The sequence below is a fragment of the Neofelis nebulosa genome, chromosome 16, assembly GCF_028018385.1.
Source record: "Neofelis nebulosa isolate mNeoNeb1 chromosome 16, mNeoNeb1.pri, whole genome shotgun sequence".
NCBI lineage: Eukaryota > Metazoa > Chordata > Mammalia > Carnivora > Felidae > Neofelis > Neofelis nebulosa.
In genome coordinates this window covers 32,627,978-32,647,235 of record NC_080797.1, presented here as the reverse complement: position 1 = coordinate 32,647,235, position 19,258 = coordinate 32,627,978, and the positions used below count along the sequence as shown (strand labels likewise).

Sequence of the window (19,258 nt, the reverse complement as noted above, 5' to 3'; positions counted from 1 at the left end):
CTCTTCCTCCAGGGCATAACTCCTTTTTTTTTTTTTTTTTTTTTTTTTTTTTTTTAATCCCCAGCGCCTGGCGGGGCGGGGAGGGGAGGGCGGGTCTGAGGAGCTGAATTGGGTTGCTCAGATTTGCAGGACCTGGGTTCGAAGGACAGACGCAGGTTTCCACCAGGGGGCGCGAGGACTCCGCGTCATTTTACTAACTCCACCAGGTGGCGCTGCCTCCCGCCTCCGGTCCTCCAAGGTTGGGGAGCCGGCCGGCGGATTCGCCTCTACTGATTGGGAGAGCCACAGCTAAACTATTTGCATAATCTTGAAAGGGCCATGCTGAGTGGTTGAGGTATAGAAGCAGAAGCTGAAACGAGCCCTCTCATTGGCTTAAATTTCCCCCCTGCGTCCACATCCCGGTCAGATTGGGCCCGGAGGTCAGTCGGAAGCCTCCGGCTAGTGGCGAGACCGGGACCTTAGTCCGCGTATTAGGCGCTGCAGGGTGAGTGCCGGGTGGCCGGGCGGCTGGGGTGGGGGACCCCAGGGCAGAAGGAGTGGAGGACCAAGGTGGAAGAGTGTTGGCCCCGCCCTGACTCCTCTTGGCTTGCCCATTCTCCGGTCTAGGAGTTGGAAATGTGCATCTAGAGAGGGACAGCGGCTCTTGGCACCTGCCTCCACCCACCCACCGAGGTCCTATCCGCCCGCCTTGGCCCCCACCCGTGCTGCCCTGGGGTAGGAAAAGGAGTCTCAGCTGCAGCTTCTGACCTCCCGGGGCACCTGACTCGGGTGTAGAGCTTAGTTTGCCCCTCTGGAAAGTGGACCAGTGGCTTACAGAGGTGTGTGCCAGGGTGGACCCTGGAGGTCTGCTCATACGGAAGCTTGTTCTTGTAGAGTCGCTCAAAAGTAGGTCCCCAAGGTTCAGAGGCGCGCAGTATGGGTACCGAGAATGAAAGCCCAGAACCGGACTGCCAGAAACAGTTCCAGGCCGCAGTCAGTGTCATTCAGAACCTGCCTAAGAATGGTGAGGGCGCTGGGACCTGCACTTGGGGGTCAAGAAGATTGGGGTTTGCCGGGGGTTTCCCAGGAGGCTCTGATCCTTGCAGTTTTTGCCGATAAGTCCCTGCCTGGGCTGCCCCGGGGATCTCCTCTGCCTCCTGTCCCAGTCCAGCTGAGTGGGACCCCTCACCATCTCCGTCCATTCCAAGGGTGGGTGGTTCTCCCCCCCACTTCCACTCTCTTGGAGCTGGGGGTGATGCTCTGCCTTCCACTTCCCCACCCCCTGCCCAGGTTCTTACCGCCCCTCCTACGAAGAGATGCTGAGATTCTATAGCTACTACAAGCAAGCTACCATGGGGCCCTGCCTCGTCCCCCGGCCTGGGTTCTGGGACCCAATAGGACGATATAAGTGGTGAGCCCCCTACCCACCGAGCAAACAAGCCTCAGCTGTCAACCAGCCTCTCACAGCGCTCTGCCCCCCAGGGATGCCTGGAACAGCCTGGGCAAGATGAGCAGGGAGGAAGCCATGTCTGCCTACATCACTGAGATGAAGCTGGTGGCACAGAAGGTAGGGAGAGGCTGCAGGCGTCTTTCTGTCCCCAAGGTCCCAGCTAGGTGGCCTATCTTCTACCCTTCCAGGGCCGGCCCCCATTAGGTTTCCTGCACATTGACACCCCTGTGGAAATTACTACCTACATGCCATCTCTCTAACCCTGCTTGTCTCTGGTCCCTGACTGGGCACAGGGTGGAGGGGACCCAGTCCAAGTGGGATAGGAGGACAGTGGTAGGAGGGGCAGGCCCCTGTCCAACAGACACCCTGCCCCACAGGTGATCGACACAGTGCCCCTGGGCGAGGTGGCGGAGGACATGTTTGCTTACTTCGAGCCCCTGTACCAGGTGATCCCTGATATGCCGAGGCCCCCGGAAACCTTCCTGAGAAGGGTCACAGGTCAGGCCCCCAGGTTGGGAGCTCCACAAGTGCTGAGTGAACTTTCTGAGGTCCAGGCGGAGGGGGCTGCTCAGGTGGAGGGGGATTTGGGGGTAGAGGGCTCCAGGTGACGTCCCTGTAGACACTCCAACCAGCGCCCCTGATGGAGTGGGTCTCAGGGAGAGCCCATGGCTCATGAGGAGCAGGGGCTGATCTCACTGGGAAGCTCCAGCCTTTTCCCAGCCCCACCTCTGGGTGCCATGTCTCAGCAGGTTGGAAAGAGCAGGCACTGAATGGAGATGCCAGGGCTGCCCCAGAGCTTCCCTGCCCCCCCAGGGAACCAGCACTCCCAAATCCAGGTCAGTGCCTGGGGGGAGGGACAGACAGCCAAAGCCAGAGGGTGGGTGGGGAGCTTCCAGTGGGGTGGGTAAGGGGAGAAGGCTGGATGGCACACCTCATTCATGCCCACAGACACTGAGACCTCCTGTGCTTGCAAGGGCCAGGGGGCAGGTTCTGGGACCCTGGTTCCAGGACCTCACTTCTGGGACCCATCTCTGCCTCCCATGGCAGTATCTCTCGTGTTCCCAGAGCAGGTGCCTTTACTCCTTGAACACCCCTCGCCTTTTTCCATAGCCCCCGTCTTGTCACCAGTGTCACCCGTCCCCTCCCCAGAGTCCCAGCCACCTAGGGACCTGGACTCCGAGGTTTTCTGTGATTCCCTGGAGCAGCTGGAACCTGAGCTGGTGAGACTACCCCTCAGTCCCTGCCTTCCCCACCCCACTGTGCCCTGGCTGCCCTACTCCCACCCTTGGATCTTGTGACTCCTCTCAGCAGGTCTGGACAGAGCAGAAGGGAGCCCCTGGAGGAGAGCCTGACACCAGAAACAGCTCCACGCTCCCCGCAGAGAAAGGTGAGCCCTTGTCTGACCCTTCACCCGCTTCTGCCATTCCCTGTGATTCTGGTGCCCCAGGCTTTCCCCTGACTGCCCTCTTGGGGCAGAGGTGAAAGTCCAGCACCGGGCACTTGCCAGCCAGCCAGACACCAGCCTGGATGGGCAAAGTCCCTGCCCAGCCCCATCTTTGTAGGCCTCCCATTGGGGACTGTCAAAGGACAATGATTTCGGCCCAATCCCCTTCTAGGATTTCCGTACGTGCCGTGTCCCTTAAGGGCACTTTCATAAATATTATCTCCTTTATTCCTCTGAGTAAGCAGCCCTGTGAAGGCAATGACATTTCCCCCTAACTTTCAGGAGACAAAAATGAGGCTCAGAGAAGCTTCTGACTTGGCCACAGTCACACAGCTGAGGGGCGGTGCTGGGATTCAAACCCCTGGCAGCCCGTTACTCAGCCACATGGATGGATTTTATAGAAATCACAGTTGGTACAAGGGATCGCCCTCTACTATTAATTTGCCCAGACCTGCCCCAGCCTGCCACCACCCTGTCCCTAGCTGAGTTGCCTCCTGAGTCCCCTTCCCTGTGTGTCTGTGCTCTGCAGAGGGCAGCCCGCTGGGGCCCCAGGAATTGGACATGTGGCTGGTGGGGACAGTTCGGGCGCTGCAGGAGAGCATGCGGGATGTCCAGGGTAGACTGCAGAACCTGGAGAGCCTGCCCAGCGTCGTGGAGCAGGTGAGCCGCCCCCAGGGCCCAGGGCAAGATAGAGGCAGAACTCCAAGGCTCTCTGTTCTGGGCTCCTCGTGGAGCCACTTCTGTCTTTCGTCCTAACTCCCCACCTGCCCACACCTCTGCCTTCTCCAGAGTGGTGTGGTTCTCCATTGCAGGCAGGGCAGTCAGGGGGACTGAAGCGCTTCCACCCTGGAAGGGAGAATGGGGAGGCCCTCCTTTCCTGCTCTTGCCGGAATAGAAACTGAACATGAGCACTAATTCCAACAGTTGGAAGGCCAGGACGTGCCTGCTCTTTGCACTGGGGCTGGGGGGGGGGGGGCCTGTTGCCAGATTTAGGGTTTGCTCCCAAGTGGCTCAGCCCTCGTGCCCCTCCCTCCCTCCCCTCTACTCCTAGATCTGCTTGGCCCTCACACCTCTGCTCCTGAGCTCCTGCAGCATCAGTCACTGCCACCAGTCTCTGAGCCCCAACTGAGTGCCAAACAAATGCGTACTTCATTATCTCATTTAATCCGCACAGCCCTAGGAACTAGCTTTGCTTTTCATTTCCCTTTTCCAGAAGAGGAAACCAAGTGTCTGAGAGGCTGGGTAATTTACCTGAGGGCACACAGCCCAGAGGAACCTCACAGAGCTGCTATGAGGCTTAGATGAGGCAATGTCCACCACATTTCAATTACTATTATTATTATTATTCACATCCAGTAATGGAGCTGAGAGCAGCCTCAGGTCTGTCTCCCTCCAAAGCTGGGACTCCCCATTGACGGAGTAGGTCTGTTCTTGAGAAGCCTGGGGTGATGGGGGCAGGAAACGGCTAAATTGCTGGACGTGGGGGATCACCTGGGTGACCCTGAATCCCCTTGACACAGTAGGTGTCAGCCAGGGTGGCAGGAATTTCCTCAGACTCATCTTTCAACGCCCACCCCTGCAAGGCTTTATTTATTTATTTTACTTCTAACTCATTTTATATGCTGAGGATTGTGAAGATTTCCACCCTGAAATAGCTGGTTTTCCATCTCTAAAAATAAGAATATTCCACTACCTAGCCCGAGAGGACAACATTTTAGCACACACTTCGTATCGTCACATCCCCAATCCAAATCGAAATCTCCCCAGCTGTCCCGAAATTGCCTTTTCCAGCTGCTCTGTCTGTCCAGTCCAGGCACATGTGCTGCGTGTGGCTTCTCCGTCCTTTAAGACTCCTTTAATCTAGACCGGTGCTTTCTCCTTGCTACTGACTTACTGAGACCGGGCCAGTGGTCCAGGAGAAGGTTCCCTTCAGGTCTCTCTGATTACATCCTCCTGGCCCGTTTACATGACCAGATCATGTCACATGTGATGCTCTGCACATCAGGGGACACATATCTGGATGTCCCACAGTTAATGATTCTAGCACGGCCCACTGGCGTGAATGAAGGAGGAGTGCCGGTCCAATCTCACTACTGTTAAGTCGTGTTTTCCTCTTGCCAGCCAGGGCATGTCCTGCTCCCCTGACCCCATTTGCCACGTGATTTTTGACAATTAATGGATAAGCCCTGCCTGGATCAATAATTTATTTGGAAAAAAGAAACGTTGACTTTTAAATTCTCTTATTCCTTTAACATTTATTAGGGTGACACTTTACTGTAGAGTTTCATCTAGGATTTCCCTGAAGTACAGCGCCTTATGGAAAGGCAGAATAAGTGCTTAATTCATTCTCTTTAATTACCTATCTTAAAGTAAGGAGTTGATTGAACAGCCACCTCAACAGTGACAAATTTCCAACTTTCTCTTTGAGTATCATTACGGACTAATGGATTTTAAAGATTCAGTCTCTCAATCAACTGAAATTATTCTTTGTGATGCTTAAACTGGCACAATTTTGGTCAATGGAGACCCTTTCAAGCGGGGTCCTATGTTCTTATAACATGACCTCATTAATCTTTAAAAGTTTCCTTGTTTTCTGGTACAAAACGTCCCACATTCACCTCTGCCTTCCCTGCTCGGGACCTGGAATTCGCCACTTCTCCAAGGAGCCCTGGCTCCTTTTAGCAGAGAATGAGATTTAGAAGCTAAACTCTGAGCACTATTTGAAATATATGGCACATCCTTTATAATATTGGGTGTTCAGGCCACGCCAACGGGGCCACTGCTTTGTGGCCCAGTAGAAACAGCCTAGAAGCCATTCTCTCCACTGCGCAGCCCCTACAGGCCCCTTGGCACCTGGGATTGCCCTCAGAGGAGGATGCGGGAGGGCACTGGAGGTCAGCTGTCAGGGACACACTGGGAACCCCAGGAGCCTTTCCTTTCTAGTGGTGCAGATTCAGGGGTAGGGCCTTCCCTATCTCAGTCCTTGCGATCTTAGGGAGGTGCAACTCCCACTTAGCTCGGGAAGCAGGTTCCTAAGGAATTGCCCGGTCTGTGCCGAAGCCTGGGCCGGCCCCTGACTCCCTCCCTCTCGGCAGCAGAGGACCCCGCCCGGTGCCCGGCCATGGCCCCTCAGGCTCTCGGGTCCCACGCTGCTCTTCTTCCTCCTGTGGCCCTTCATCGTCCAGTGGCTCTTCCGACAGTTTCGGACCCAGAAGAGGTGACTCTCGGTGGAGGGGTCTCTGTAGCCAACTGAGGTGGCTATGAGCCCCCTGTCCTGCTGTGCCCTGAGCCTTCCTAGGGTTTAGGAGAACAGCATTAACTCTGTGTTCCCACCATTCAGTGTTTGCCTCTGCACCGCTCCCTTATCGGGGGGCCATTTAAGAGCCCATCCTTCCCCGCGGCTTCACATGGACACCTTCTCCTCTCCCGCCCAAACACCCAGGCTCCCTGGTGAGGGTGCAGTAGTGGTGCACGTCCCGGGTTCTGAGTTGGCCGTGACTCGGGGGCGGGGCTGCCGGGTCTCAGCCTCCGCCCTCCCCACCCTCTGGGTCACCTGACTCTTCTCCCACCCCAGTCTCTCCCGGTGGAGGCCCAGCTCTTGGGCAAGTTGGGACTTGGGCCGGGGCCTGGAAGAATGATTGGCTGAGAGGCTGCGGGAGGAAGGCCAGGAGGCCCGGCCGAGTTGGGGGCAGGGGAGTGAGCTCCGTTTTGCTGGTCTCCCTCTCCCTGCACATACACACTCAGGACGTCTTCACGGAAGACTCACAAATGTTTCACTAAATAAAATAAGACCTTGATCTCCTGCCTTCTGGGTCCCCACGGAGTGAGGCGGGAAGCCGGGTCCGGGCGCGCAAGGCACAAGTCTTCCCTGCCCCACCCCCAGTACCCCCGAGGACGGTCCCGAGAGGCGGGCGGCTTTCCCTCCTCCCGGGGCAGGAGAGGGGAGCACTGGGGCCCTGGGCCCGAAGGGGGCGGGGCTGCCGAGGGAGGGGAGCGGGGCCTACCGCCGCCACAGCCGGGGGGTGGGGCCATGTCGCGACCTTCCCACCCCCCCCCCACCCCCGCCGCCCCGTCGGAGAGGGGCGTCTGGCGAGCTGGGGGGTGGTGGGAGGAGAGGAAGCTGGCGCCGGGACCGAAGGGCGGCTGCTCGCTGCCCTGTGCGCGGGCCGCAGGGAAGGGGCTTCGGGTCCCCGGCCCCGGAAGTGCCCACCGCCCGCTTCCCCCTCCTTAGCTGCTCGTTCCCGGTGTCCCCGCCCGTGACCTCCGCGCTCGGGCTTTCCCAGGGAACTTTCTGGAAGGCCAAGACCCAGCGGGAGCCTAGTCCCGCCCCACCCTGAGGAGTGGGGGCGGGGCCGCTCCTTGGGAGCCCCCGTCGGGGTGGGCAGAGCGCCCGCGTGGGCACAGAGCTCCGGGTGACGCCCGCTGCTCGGGCCCCGAACTTATTTTTCTCATCGCCGGGCGGCCTTGGCCTCCTTCTGGTCTCCGACAGCCCTGTCGCCCCCGCCCCCACCCCGTGCGGCCGCCCTGGCTCTAGCAGTGGCCTGTATTCGGTGGCGAATTCGCCACCCCGAGCGCCTCCTAGTGTTGGCCCCTGACAGGCCACTGGCCAGGGTCCCCATCTGCAGAGGGTCAGAGTTGCCACCGCCTGGGCCCCAGGACCTTCCTACCCTGGGTGAGGAAGAGGTAGTTCTGAAGTCTCCTTCTTGGAGACCCTTAAATTCCTAGGTTCCCTCTATCAGTCCCTGGCCTTGACCACTGCCCAAGGTTGGGTATCATTCGACCCACTGGTAGCCTCAGTCACTCTTTGACTGTCAGTCTTTCTTCCAAGGTGGGGAGGGTGTCCCTTAAAACAGACACACGGGCCCTGCTGCTCCGCGGTCCAGTCCAGTTTCGCAAGCAGAGGTTGAATAAACCCTTGTGTGAAGGATGGACAACAGCAGGGTAGCGGGAGAAGGAGCAAAGTGGTGCTGGGGATGCAGGCATGGGCACACAACTAGCTGTGTGACTTGGGCAAGATTCTTAACTGCTCTGAACCTGGGCTGCCTTCTTTGTAAAATAAGGATGAAGATCTCTTCATCATAAGGCAGTCCTAGAGTTTAAATGACCAAGACATGTAAAGTGGCTGGCGATGGCTTAAAACTCCGTTAACATCAAGGTGCCTGGCCTCTTGTTTGACAGAATTCTAGAATCCCACAACCTATCCATCTGCCCACCCCTCCCCACATATGACAAATGAGCCCTGCCCAGTAAACTGAGGCTGGCTGGGCTCAGCTATACCTTTCTTTTTTTTTTTAATTTTTTTTTTCAACGTTTTTTATTTATTTTTGGGACAGAGAGAGACAGAGCATGAACGGGGAGGGGCAGAGAGAGAGGGAGACACAGAATCAGAAACAGGCTCCAGGCTCCGAGCCATCAGCCCAGAGCTTGACGCGGGGCTCGAACTCACAGACCGCGAGATCGTGACCTGGCTGAAGTCGGACGCTTAACCGACTGCGCCACCCAGGCGCCCCTCAGCTATACCTTTCAATCCACCTTAATGAGAGTACCCAGGAGTCCTCTGGAGTCTGAAAATTTAACAATACAAAGGTCTCTGACTCCCATTCAAGTTCTCTGCAAAACCCCTTTTCTCAGTGAGTTCTCAGTGTGGGGGGCAGCTCTTGCTTACAGGGAGCCCTGCAGGACTGATTAAGGAGCACAAAGAAGGCCAGGCTTTTCAGATGCACCTGAATTCTTGGAAGCTCAGGGGGTCTTGTGGGCAATTTCAAAACATTTGGTTGTGCCCCAGAGGCAGTCTTGCTCGCCTGTCCCTTGGGGCATACCCATCACCACCTCCCCACGGAACCACTGAGTTCCCAGACAAGTCCTTTCTTCGGACGCAATACTTGCTCTTTATAAAATGTTCTTCTTCATGCTACTAGGCCTGAAAATGCTTCATCGTTCAGAGAAAGCCAAAAAGACACCTCCCCCACGCATCCTGTCCATAATTCCCAACTCCTGAGCAGCTTGGCTCAAAAGATCCTACCAGGATTTTCTTCACTTGCCATTTTGGCTCACTGTGGTTTAATGGTTTCTCTACACTGTCCATGAGCAGCAGAGATGACATTTCATTCATCATAGTTTCTCCTAACAAGTGTTTGCTAAATGAAGAAATGAGGACCTTAGACTGAAGCTGTTGGAAATGGAAATGGAAAATGGGGGTCACAGAGACCTTCGTTCTAGCAAGAAGTGCCCCTTAGTTGTCATGTAACCTTGGACAAGTCACTTCATTTCTCTGAGTCCTAGAGACTTCTTACCTCTAAAACAGAGACAATCATCCCTACCCTAACTCATTGGTCTGTGGTGGGGTCAAGTGGTTCTGTGTGCAAAAACAATGTTATATGTCGAACGTTAAGACACTGCTATTAAGGAAGAAATAACAAGAATAGGTCACTGGGTGTGTGTCAAGAGGGAGATGCTGTGATTACGCTGACATTTTAGGCCTAAACGATTAGAGCGGCGAGTTTGGGCTACTCCAGGGCCCTGTCCTCTGGGCCGGAGCCTGGAATCTGGAGAATTTTCTCGAGGCTGTGTCACCCTCCCTCCCCCGTGAATCTACCCCAGTCCTGGGCCAGAATCCCCCTGTCCCCATTTCCGGGCAAGACCTCCTCCTTGGGGAAGACTCCGGCTCTGTTTCCTCCCAGTGCTGCCCAGCGCCCACTGATGAGGAAGGGCCTCTGTGGATGGTACCCCTTCTCTCTCCGCTAGCCAGGGTTGATTATTTAAACTCAGGATTAATTTTGAGCTCTATCCCTCCCCCGAAATCGAGGTCCACCAACTGGCCCGACTGCCTTGTCAGGTCTCAGGAAATGTTCCCGGTGGGCTCGGAAGTGAAGAGATCAAGTCGGCCCCAGGAGGCCATTTTTGTTTGACAGAAGCCAAGGCTGAAGCCCGGGGTCTAGGCCTTCCCGCCCTGGGATCTCCCCGGAGCCTTGGATGCACTCCCCGCGCTTCCCGGATCCCCGCCCAGAAGAGAGGCTCGGTCACGGCCCACCATTTTGCATTGGTCCTGGACGGCGGGGGCCCCGAAAGCCCAGACCTGGACTGGGACTCGGCTACTTTCGCCGAGCGTCCCAAAACCAGTCCCAGGGTGGAAGTCACCCGGGACTCGAACCTGCCTTCTCATCCTCCGAGGCCTAGTCCGAGGTTGCTGCACTAATGCAGTCACACTGTCCCTTTAAGACGGCACTTTTTATTCTTCATTTGTTTACTTCTTCATACGCTTTTCTTTTTTTTTACAATGTGTTCACAGTATCCTTCCGCAAATGTCAGTCCCAGGCACTAACCACACGCACCTTGAAGTCATTCCTGTAATCTTAAGAATCAAGAATTATTAGTTGTAGGCCAATATCTCTCTTTATAGAATTTAATCCTCTTTTACACTTTAGGGACTACTTTTTAGGAATATACCATTTTTGCTTTAACTAACAAATGTTTATGACCTTCAGAACCCTTCCGCTGAGGACAGAATATGATAATAGCCTCTAAAACTCACCTTTTCATAAAAATATTCTGTGTAGGCCCTCAGAGGCCATCGAATCTTCTCGTATTCCTGAAGCAGAATGGTATGGTCCAAAGCCCGCCCCATCTTCTCTATGATTGGCTTTCCTTCTTTGGCGAGACTTGTGACTCCTGACCAATGGTCACTCACGTTTCTCTAGCGAGGGATGTGCGATAGAAGGAGGCGGCCTGGAAATCGCCCCCTACGCGTTCTGGGATTGGCTACGTCGCACGGCGCGCGAGGACGGCGGGCCTGAAGGATGAGAACTACGACTCCCAGCTTCCGGAGATGGGGACTCCGTTACGCATGCGCATGGGAGGGGCGGCCAGGCTTCTATATAAAAGGGGCGCAGAGGGCTGGGAGGCAGCAGTTGGAAGTTGGCAGGTGGAGAGGCAGGTTGGGAGGGGGAGTCGGGGGAGGAGGCGGAAGAGTTGCTGTCGGAAGGGGGAGGAGGGAGGGAGGAAAAGAGGAGGAGGCGGTGGAGATCTGAGCTGAACCGAGCATCGAGCCAAAGGGGAGATGAGTTTGTCTGTCCTCGGCTGAGGCTCCGGCCGGGCCTAGGGAACTGGGAGCTCGGGTTGGAGCGACACCCGTGGAAGTGGGAGGAGGTGGCTCTGGGACTTTAACCCCTTGTGGGCTCTGCGGCAGGGGATTTAACCCTTTGTGGATTCGGCCCCTCGGAGGCAGCGTCATCGGGTAGTTTTAACCCCTTCGGGGCTGGGTTTAACCCGTTGGACTTAACCTCATCTCCTTGGCCACCAACTCCTCGATCGTGGGGGCGCTCTGCGGGGAGGTTTGAGGTCCACCCCCTTTGCACATTACGTACTGTTACTGCTGCTGCACCCCCCTGGACCCGCTTAGCTGGCCGCGTTGTGGGCACTTAACCCTTTATTGACTTGAGCTCTCCCAAGTTGCAATTGGAGTTTGTTGACAGAAGGACTGGCTAAAGGCGTCACCGCAGGAATTACAGACCGAAGAGGACTCTGCTGGACGTTTTTTAAAAGAAAAGAAAAGCCTCTTTTTTCCTTAAGGACTTACAGCCAAAATTTTTCAAACTTCGAGAAGAGGACTCTATTAGCCATGGCCGAGCCACTCTTGTCAGAATACCAGCACCAGCCTCAAACTAGCAACTGTACAGGTGCTGTTGCTGTTCTTGAAGAGCGGAACCCCGATCGCCCCCCAGGCGCGGAGGAGCGGGTGCCCGAGGAGGACAGTAGGTGGCAATCGAGAGCGTCTCCCCAGTCGGGTGGCCGTCCGGGGCAGGAGGGGGAAGGGAGCTTGGAGCCCCAGCCGCCTCCCCTGCAGACCCCGGTCCGTCCAGAAGCTAACTGCCCGGAAGCAAGCGAGAAGGGCCAGAATAGGGATGATTTGTCCGCTGGCGGAGCCCCCCTGCCGGCAGCCGGGGGAGAACCGAGGCCCGAGGCCGAGCCGCTCGCACAGCCATGTCACGACTCCGAGGCCAACAAGTTGGGGGCTCCTGCTGCAGGGGGCGAGGAGGCGTGGGGACAGCAGCAGAGGCAACTGGGCAAGAAAAAACATAGGAGACGCCCCTCCAAGAAGAAGCGGCATTGGAAACCGTACTACAAGCTGACCTGGGAGGAGAAGAAAAAGTTCGACGAGAAACAGAGCCTGCGAGCCTCAAGGATTCGAGCTGAGATGTTCGCCAAGGGCCAGCCTGTCGCACCCTATAACACCACGCAGTTTCTCATGGATGATCACGATCAGGAGGAGCCGGATCTCAAAACCGGTCTCTATCCCAAGCGGGCCGCTGCCAAATCCGACGACACCAGCGATGAGGACTTCATGGAAGAAGCGGGCGAGGAGGATGGGGGAAGCGACGGGATGGGAGGAGATGGCAGCGAGTTTCTGCAGCGGGACTTCTCGGAGACGTACGAGCGGTACCACGCGGAGAGTCTGCAGAACATGAGCAAGCAGGAGCTCATCAAGGAGTACCTGGAGCTGGAGAAGTGCCTCTCGCGCATGGAGGACGAGAATAACCGGCTGCGGCTGGAAAGCAAGCGGCTGGGAGGCGACGACGCGCGTGTGCGGGAGCTGGAGCTGGAGCTGGACCGGCTGCGCGCCGAGAACCTCCAGCTGCTGTCGGAGAACGAACTGCACCGGCAGCAGGAGCGAGCGCCTCTGTCCAAGTTTGGAGACTAGACTGAAACTTTTGGGGAGGGGGGGGGAGGGGGCACAGGGGACTTTTTACAGTGATGGAATGTAACATTATACACATGTGTATATACGACAGCGGACCTTTTTATGACACATAATCAGAAGAGAAAATCCCCCCGGCTTTGGTTGGTTTGGTAAATTTAGCTATGATGTAGCTTGCGTGCTTTTTTCCTGTTCTTTAATTATGTGAAACTGAAGGGTTGCTTTTCTTGTTTTCCTTTTTAGTTAGGTTTTTTTTTTTTAATGTGTAAGTAATTTGACCAAGTTATGATGCATTTTTCTGTTAAAAATCCCCTCCTTAAACGGAGCTATAAGGTGGCCAAATCTGAGAACCATTAAATTCATTCTAGTTATAATAAATTTAATATTTGTAAATGTAACAGTTTCAGTGTGATTTCTAGAGTTAATTCAAATAGTGCTGGCTTATTTTAAGTGCATTGTGTGTGTGGGGGGGGGTAAAGAAATCATTAGTCAGTTTGCAGAAAAAATCTTTAATGGGACAGTTTTCAATTTGCTGATTTTTCCCTTGAATGGGTTTTAGTGTGCTACAAAATACAGTTCAGGCAAAATATAAAGATTTAATTACCTTCAATACTTAAGTGTGCTTGCTTAGTGCCTTGGTTTTAATTTTTTGATGCTGGAGAAATAATCCAGTGGTGGGTGCTTGGGGAGCAGAAAGTGGCTACAGTCAGAAGCTTAGAATTTAATTCTGCTTCTCAACAGCCAACCTAATTTGGTAGTTTGTTAGGTTAGACAAAGGACAGTCTCATTTCATCCCTACAAATAGGTTTTTAGTAATCCCTTCACCTCCCCAATACGGCTTGAAGAAGCTCCTGCATGTCTGAAAGAGGCTCTTGGTAAACCCCTTGCTTTTTTAGTGCAAGCAATGGTTGAATAAACTTGTGTGGCAGCTCTTTGTTAAGATGTTTAGAGGTAGGGAATATTGGATTTATAGAGGAAATGGCTGTTTGGGGCATTCCAAGGACTTACCCTAATTATCTAATACTTAGGTGCTCCCTATACTAAAAAAAGGAACAGGAGCTGTCCACCTTTTCATGAGGGTCAAGCCAAAATTAGAAATGCCCCCTCACTGCAAATGAAATGTAAAGCTTCTGGTTGGGGAGCTAAATTAAGTCCTTATGGGCCGAGTGGGAACCCTGCACATTCCTTGTGCAGTCGCTATCCTCAGTCTCCTAATAGCTGCTTAGGTTCTGGAGTAGTTCTGTTCTTGAAAATGCAAGGAGGCCCTCAGAATTAATTTCTGCCCCCAAATCAAAATAGTAAGAAATGATGATCGTTGGCAATCTCTCTTTTGCTATCCTGGCCACCATTCCCTTGCAGTGTATTCAGTAAACTTCCAGCTCCTTAAAAACAACAAAAAAGAAATTACGATTGTTTCTTCCTGTCATCATGGTTAATCCAGCCCATCTCCACCTGCTCTGTGTCAGTGTTTTCCTACAGCAGATGCATTGCTCAAATCATTAGCACAGGGGTTCCTTAACTTGGGGCCTTAGAAACCATAGGGGGTCTTGGGATACATGAACCCCATGAGTTTCTATGTAGACTTGTGTCATATGTACATTATTCTGGGGAGACAGTCAAGAGAATCAGGAGATTGTTAAACTTCTTGAAGGTTAAGAACCTCTACAGGGAAAAGGGGACCCCCCCCCCCAAACTCCCACTGGAAAGCTTGCTTTTGTAGCCAAATGGAATGGTGGAGGTGGTAGGAACTTCTAAGAGTGAAACGCACCTTATGATGCATGAGCATTCACAAATCAGTGAATCAAGGGAAATTAATGCTGGTCAAGAACTGACTCAGGGCCTTCAAAGCTGGACTAAGCTGGCCCTATTCTGGCAGATGGTCCACTGAAGACAATGTATGATCAGTTTTTCCTTTGGCCTAAAATTACATTAAATGTCTATTTTGAAATAGTTTTCTTCGTGTTTTTAATTTTCCTTCTGCTATGACGTCATGCAGTAGTCCCAGAAACCTGGCTGGCTGCTTGGTGGAAAGGCAGCAACACTGCCCTCTGGCTTTATAGTGCAGAGAAGCCTCATTTTGACTGCACTGTAGGATGCAGCAGTGATAACCTCCGATTGTAGAACTTGTTATGAAGATGAACGGATTTAAGTTTAATGATCTTGTTTCCCCTACTATTTGTCTTGGAAAGACTCTGTAAATACATTTACCGTCAGAAAAACAACAACTATGTTTTACTCTTAGGAGACAAATTAAGTCCAGTCTTTAAAAATACACAGTTTTAAGTAACTCACAAATTACTTTACCTGGAGATAGGCCACTTTCCAAATTTTGCTTCCAAGGCACTTTATAAAATGTATTGCATTATGTTCTTAGAGGGATGAGGTTTGTGGGAAATTTCAGTTTTCTATCAACACTTTCTACACTGAAACACTTGACTAGCCTACTGCTCTCACGATAGAGAAAAGACTCTGAATTACTTATTATAAAAGGGGCCTGTGCTGACAAATGGTCCTCAAGTCATTTGAGGATCTCTAGTCTTTCACTAAAGTCCTCTCTTCCAAACATTTTAACTGAGCTGCTTAAAAGACCAGGCTTACACACTGGCAATTTCAGTTTGTTCCCTTTCTCCTAGGGGGCCTGGGTATCCAGCCAGGACAAAGTGCTTCCCCAACTTTGAGAGAGCTGGCTGGAAAGTTTAATCCTCCTCTAAGGAAAACTTTTGGGGGGTTAGCCCATAATACAAAGTGGCCTTCAGGAGACAGGGCCCTTTAGATATCATTTTTTTTTGGGGGGGGGGGAGAAAACCAGGGAGGTTCAGATTGGTTTAATTCAGAAAAATATACCAGGTATCTCTAAAGAAAGAAAACATAAAAATTAGACTAGCTTAAAAGGAGTCAAAAAACCAGGGTCCTAGTCATATCTTTAACATATACTGGTAGTGCAACCCTGGACAAAACTCTCTTAAACTCTGAGTCTCATTCTTCATCAGCAAAATGGGCCTGTACCTACTTTACAAAACTGCTATCAGGATTAAAGGATGAAAACATGTTATACTAAAGTAAGCTACCATTGATATTATTTATTTATTTCCTTTTTTTTTTTTTTTTCAGTAATCTCTATGCCCAGTGTGGGGCTCGAACCCACAACCCCGAGATCAAGAGTCACATGCTCCACTGACTGGGCCAGCCCTTTGTTTCTTTTTAAGACCAGAGCAGTTGCCCATTTGATCAGTATTTTAATTTTCACTTCATCTAGAGTAAAACTAAAATCCTTTGGGAAAATGTAAATAAATATGACCCTAATCACTTCAAAAGTTAGAGGGGAAAAAAAAAATCAAAGAGGGAATCCATAGAAATTTAAAAAACCAAAAACCAAAAACCAACAACAAAAAATCCCACAACCACAAGCGAATAGTTTACCTTCAGAAAATCAAGAGCTGGCTATATTTAGTCAAACATTAGGTAATGCACCACAGAATTCTCCCTGGCCACTTACACCCAGAACAGCTGGCAACAAATATTCACAACATTGTGATAGCAAAGTTAGCTAGAGCTGAGATAGTACTTGTATTAAGTATACTTGAGTTTGTGAGGTTTGTTTTTTGAAATTATTTTTTCAAATTTGGTAACATTGGAATAAAATACCACTTTACTATTCTTGCTCACACAAAGTATAAATGGTTGATGCTAGAAATGAAAAATAATTTTTAAAAGAAAGATGTCAAATTCAGGCCCTGAACAGTCGGGTGGGCTGACCAAAAGGTAATCGTCATACTTTGCAAATGGGACAGAATATACAGTCTAGGTGGCAAAGGTTCCATTTGAGCCAATGGTCTTTGAATACTGGAAAGTTTACAACCTCATTCCACTTCTTGTTGAAAAAAACAAAGGCTGAGTTTAAACAGATCAATAATTGAGCCCTCACAATTCCTCCTGAATAAACTTTTTCTTGGGTTTTACTCAGGTGGTTCAATTATGACAAATGATGTTAACAAGGTCAAGGGCAGAGAATAATCCTAGTAGTTTATTAATAAACCTTTGCACACCAACAAAATTCTTTCAAATGAGTGAGCTGCTGTAGGCAACTGTTGGTAAGTTTTTTGAAAAAGTGCTCTCTCTCAACGTAGCACCAAGAGCAGTTATATTTGGCTTAAAAGTTTTTTCTTTAAAAAAAAAATTTTTTTTTAATGTTTATTTATTTCTGAGGCAGAGAGAGACAGAGCATGAGTGGGGGAGGGTCAGAGAGAGAGGGAGACACAGAATCTGAAGCAGGCTCCAGGCTCTGAGCTGGCAGCACAGAGCCCAACACGGGGCTTGAACTCACAAACCGTGAGATCATGACCTGAGCGGAAGTCGGTCGCTCAACTGACTGAGCCACCCAGGCGCCCCTAAAAGTTTTTTCAAGAGCAAAAATTCGGAAGGAAACTGAACTCTCATCCTTCATATTCTATTTGACACAACCACAGACTTCGTGTGAAGTGTTAAAAAGCCCTGGGTTTGCAGTGTGCAAAAAGGATATTCCTGAAGGAAAATGTGGGAACTTGAGTGCCCCAAGCAGAAGCATCTGAAAAAATGACAGCATCGCTGCTCTTGTGAGCGCTCAGCAGAACTTGTGCTAGCCTCCAGAGGGTCAGAAAAGGAGGTTAATTTGAAGTCTGAAGCCTGATTCAACACAGAAGTTCGCATACCTGGATAACTCCAGTACAACTGTTAGGCAAAGGCAGGAGACCAAACTAGAGGATGGAAAGGAATGTCTAAGAGGTTACCTCTCTAGTTATTTCCAAAAGTGTACTTAACAAAACAACAAACATTTGAGCAATTTAAAAAGAGAAAATTCAAAGAGAAAGAGGGTGAGAGCGATACACAATAAAAAATTGATTATGATTGTGGAAATCCAATCACTCAGAAGCAAGCAGCTTCATGCCAAAGGGGACCTGCTCCAAGAGTCAATCCTACTCATCCATGGATCCTGCTCACACAGAGCCACCAGGCCCCAGGAGCTGGCCATCAGGGTAAAATATCCAGGTCTTCCTAGTAACAACCGCTTGGTACCCTGAGAAACTGACCCTCATTCAGCCTAGTTGGATGGCCACCCTTTGTGCCGCCAAGGGCAACCAGGGCCACATTTCTTTAAGGCAGGCCTCCCAAATACCCCAGATAACCTCTGAAGCAGAAGTTCTAGATTCCCAAATAATGAAGTTTTAGTAAGTAAATGTTTACATAGCTACTGAAGAGTAGTTACTCAAGGTATTTATGAGGGAGGCAGCACAGATACTATTTTCAAATCAGGAAACTGAAGCATATAGGGTTTGTAGCCTTTGTCATAAACCCCAAAACAACTCATCTGAAAGGGGAGAGCTGAGAAGGAAGTTGAAGGTCTGGTTGAACATTAGATGAACAATGGACTCAGCAACAAAATGACCAGTTTGGCCTCATCTTCAGGATTTGGCCTCCGGCCAAGCCAATCAAGTCAGTGGTAGCACACACAGAAATTGAACTTGGAGTTCCTAACTTCCAGTCCTGTGTTTTGCTCAGAAGATAACCAAGGGAGCATTATTAAACTGGGTTTATTCCCAACTTTTCTTATCAAGGAATGGAAAAGCTTCCGGGTCAACCTTAAAGATGATAACCTTTCATCTTTCTAAATGAGTAACACATTTCTGCACCTGGCCCAGTACTGTCTACCTAGTAGCATCCAAAGGTTTAACCCTATTACTTCACCATGGAGGATGAATCACAAGAGTCTGGGATCCTCCACTAAATTCTTGACAGAAGAACTACAAAGATAATCTGTAAAGCCCCATTCAGCTCCTATGACTATTTAACTTAACTCCTACCAAGTTAAAGTCAGCTTTTCCTAACCCATCTTCTCTTGATCTGAAGAACAGTGTAAAATTAACATGACATAAGCCAAGTCAACCTACAGTATGAATCAAGTATACTTCATTCAGTGGTTCAAATTTTGGATTAAGAAATTAAGTCAATGGTGATCACCTTGTCACCATCCAGTTGTAAGACAGTTCTCTGAGAACATCTGGGGAGCAGGGGGAGAATATAAAGTTATGGAACTGTCATTTACAACTTAAAAGATGATTAATAGGAGGAGGGGGAGGGCTTCAGTTATCAAAAACCTTTCAAGGTTCTTGCTTTTCAAGCCAAAGGCTTAGGAATGATGTGACCATGTGTAATTGGCAATGAGATTCATTACAAGATACTCTCAAAGGTAAAGTTTTTCTAACTGGTATTTTAGCAACAAAATTATTAAGATATCCCTGAGCTGTATGTAAAGCTCTCTGAACTTGGATCTCGAGCAGGAGGAAACAAGATGGTTTAATCTGTAATTCAAGAAAAGAATTTCACATCAAACTTCAATCCTAAGAAGCTGCTAGAACTGTCAATGTAAGGTTGAGTATTTATTTTTTTCAAAGCAGGTCTCCCCCCACCCCTCAAACGCTACATATATGAAGTTGCTCAAAACTGCAATTTCTATCTTGGTAGCATCTGGGATTCACAGAGGTGATTTTCAATTAGTGTACTTGGAAATTCAAAATAGAGGTTCCCCAGTAACGATGCGTCAGTGGCAAAATACTCCCCATTTTGTTCAGTTTGTGGAAGAAAAGTTCTTTAAACTGGAAAGAATTTGTAGTCTTATAAAGATTATGTTGGAATTATTCGTTCTTTCCTCTAGGAG

At 50.7% G+C, this 19,258-nt stretch overlaps 2 protein-coding genes across 13 annotated transcripts; both read left to right on the top strand.

Moving 5' to 3' along the window:
• The first annotated feature begins 354 nt into the window (after positions 1-354).
• ACBD4 (acyl-CoA binding domain containing 4) lies at positions 355-6,670 on the top strand. Of its 12 annotated transcripts, none has more exons than XM_058703368.1 (10): positions 355-484; positions 607-1,003; positions 1,270-1,390; positions 1,462-1,546; positions 1,807-1,927; positions 2,179-2,265; positions 2,579-2,649; positions 2,741-2,816; positions 3,403-3,533; positions 5,972-6,670. In XM_058703368.1, the coding sequence occupies exons 2-10, from the start codon at positions 916-918 to the stop codon at positions 6,092-6,094; spliced, it is 903 nt and encodes a 300-aa protein (XP_058559351.1). In that variant the 5' UTR covers positions 355-484; positions 607-915; the 3' UTR covers positions 6,095-6,670. The 12 variants fall into 12 exon arrangements, with proteins under 12 accessions (XP_058559351.1, XP_058559350.1, XP_058559348.1 ...); XM_058703367.1 differs by having other exon boundaries at positions 5,969-6,670; XM_058703365.1 differs by having other exon boundaries at positions 2,738-2,816; positions 5,969-6,670.
• Positions 6,671-10,772: 4,102 nt separating this feature from the next.
• HEXIM1 (HEXIM P-TEFb complex subunit 1) lies at positions 10,773-14,520 on the top strand. The gene has a single exon (XM_058705866.1). It carries the CDS (start codon positions 11,491-11,493, stop codon positions 12,568-12,570), a length of 1,080 nt encoding a protein of 359 aa, XP_058561849.1. The 5' UTR covers positions 10,773-11,490; the 3' UTR covers positions 12,571-14,520.
• The last annotated feature ends 4,738 nt before the right edge of the window (positions 14,521-19,258 follow it).

What these genes read in the sequence shown, in the direction of transcription:
- ACBD4 (XM_058703360.1), top strand. Translation starts at nt 916, where the DNA reads ATGGGTACCGAGAATGAAAGCCCAGAACCGGACTGCCAGAAACAGTTC. An exon ending in ACCAGCACTCCCAAATCCAG is followed by an intron (nt 2,266 to 2,539) that starts GTCAGTGCCTGG and finishes CTTTTTCCATAG; the next exon opens with CCCCCGTCTTGTCACCAGTG. An exon ending in AGCAGCTGGAACCTGAGCTG is followed by an intron (nt 2,650 to 2,737) that starts GTGAGACTACCC and finishes GACTCCTCTCAG; the next exon opens with CAGGTCTGGACAGAGCAGAA.
- HEXIM1 (XM_058705866.1), top strand. Translation starts at nt 11,491, where the DNA reads ATGGCCGAGCCACTCTTGTCAGAATACCAGCACCAGCCTCAAACTAGC.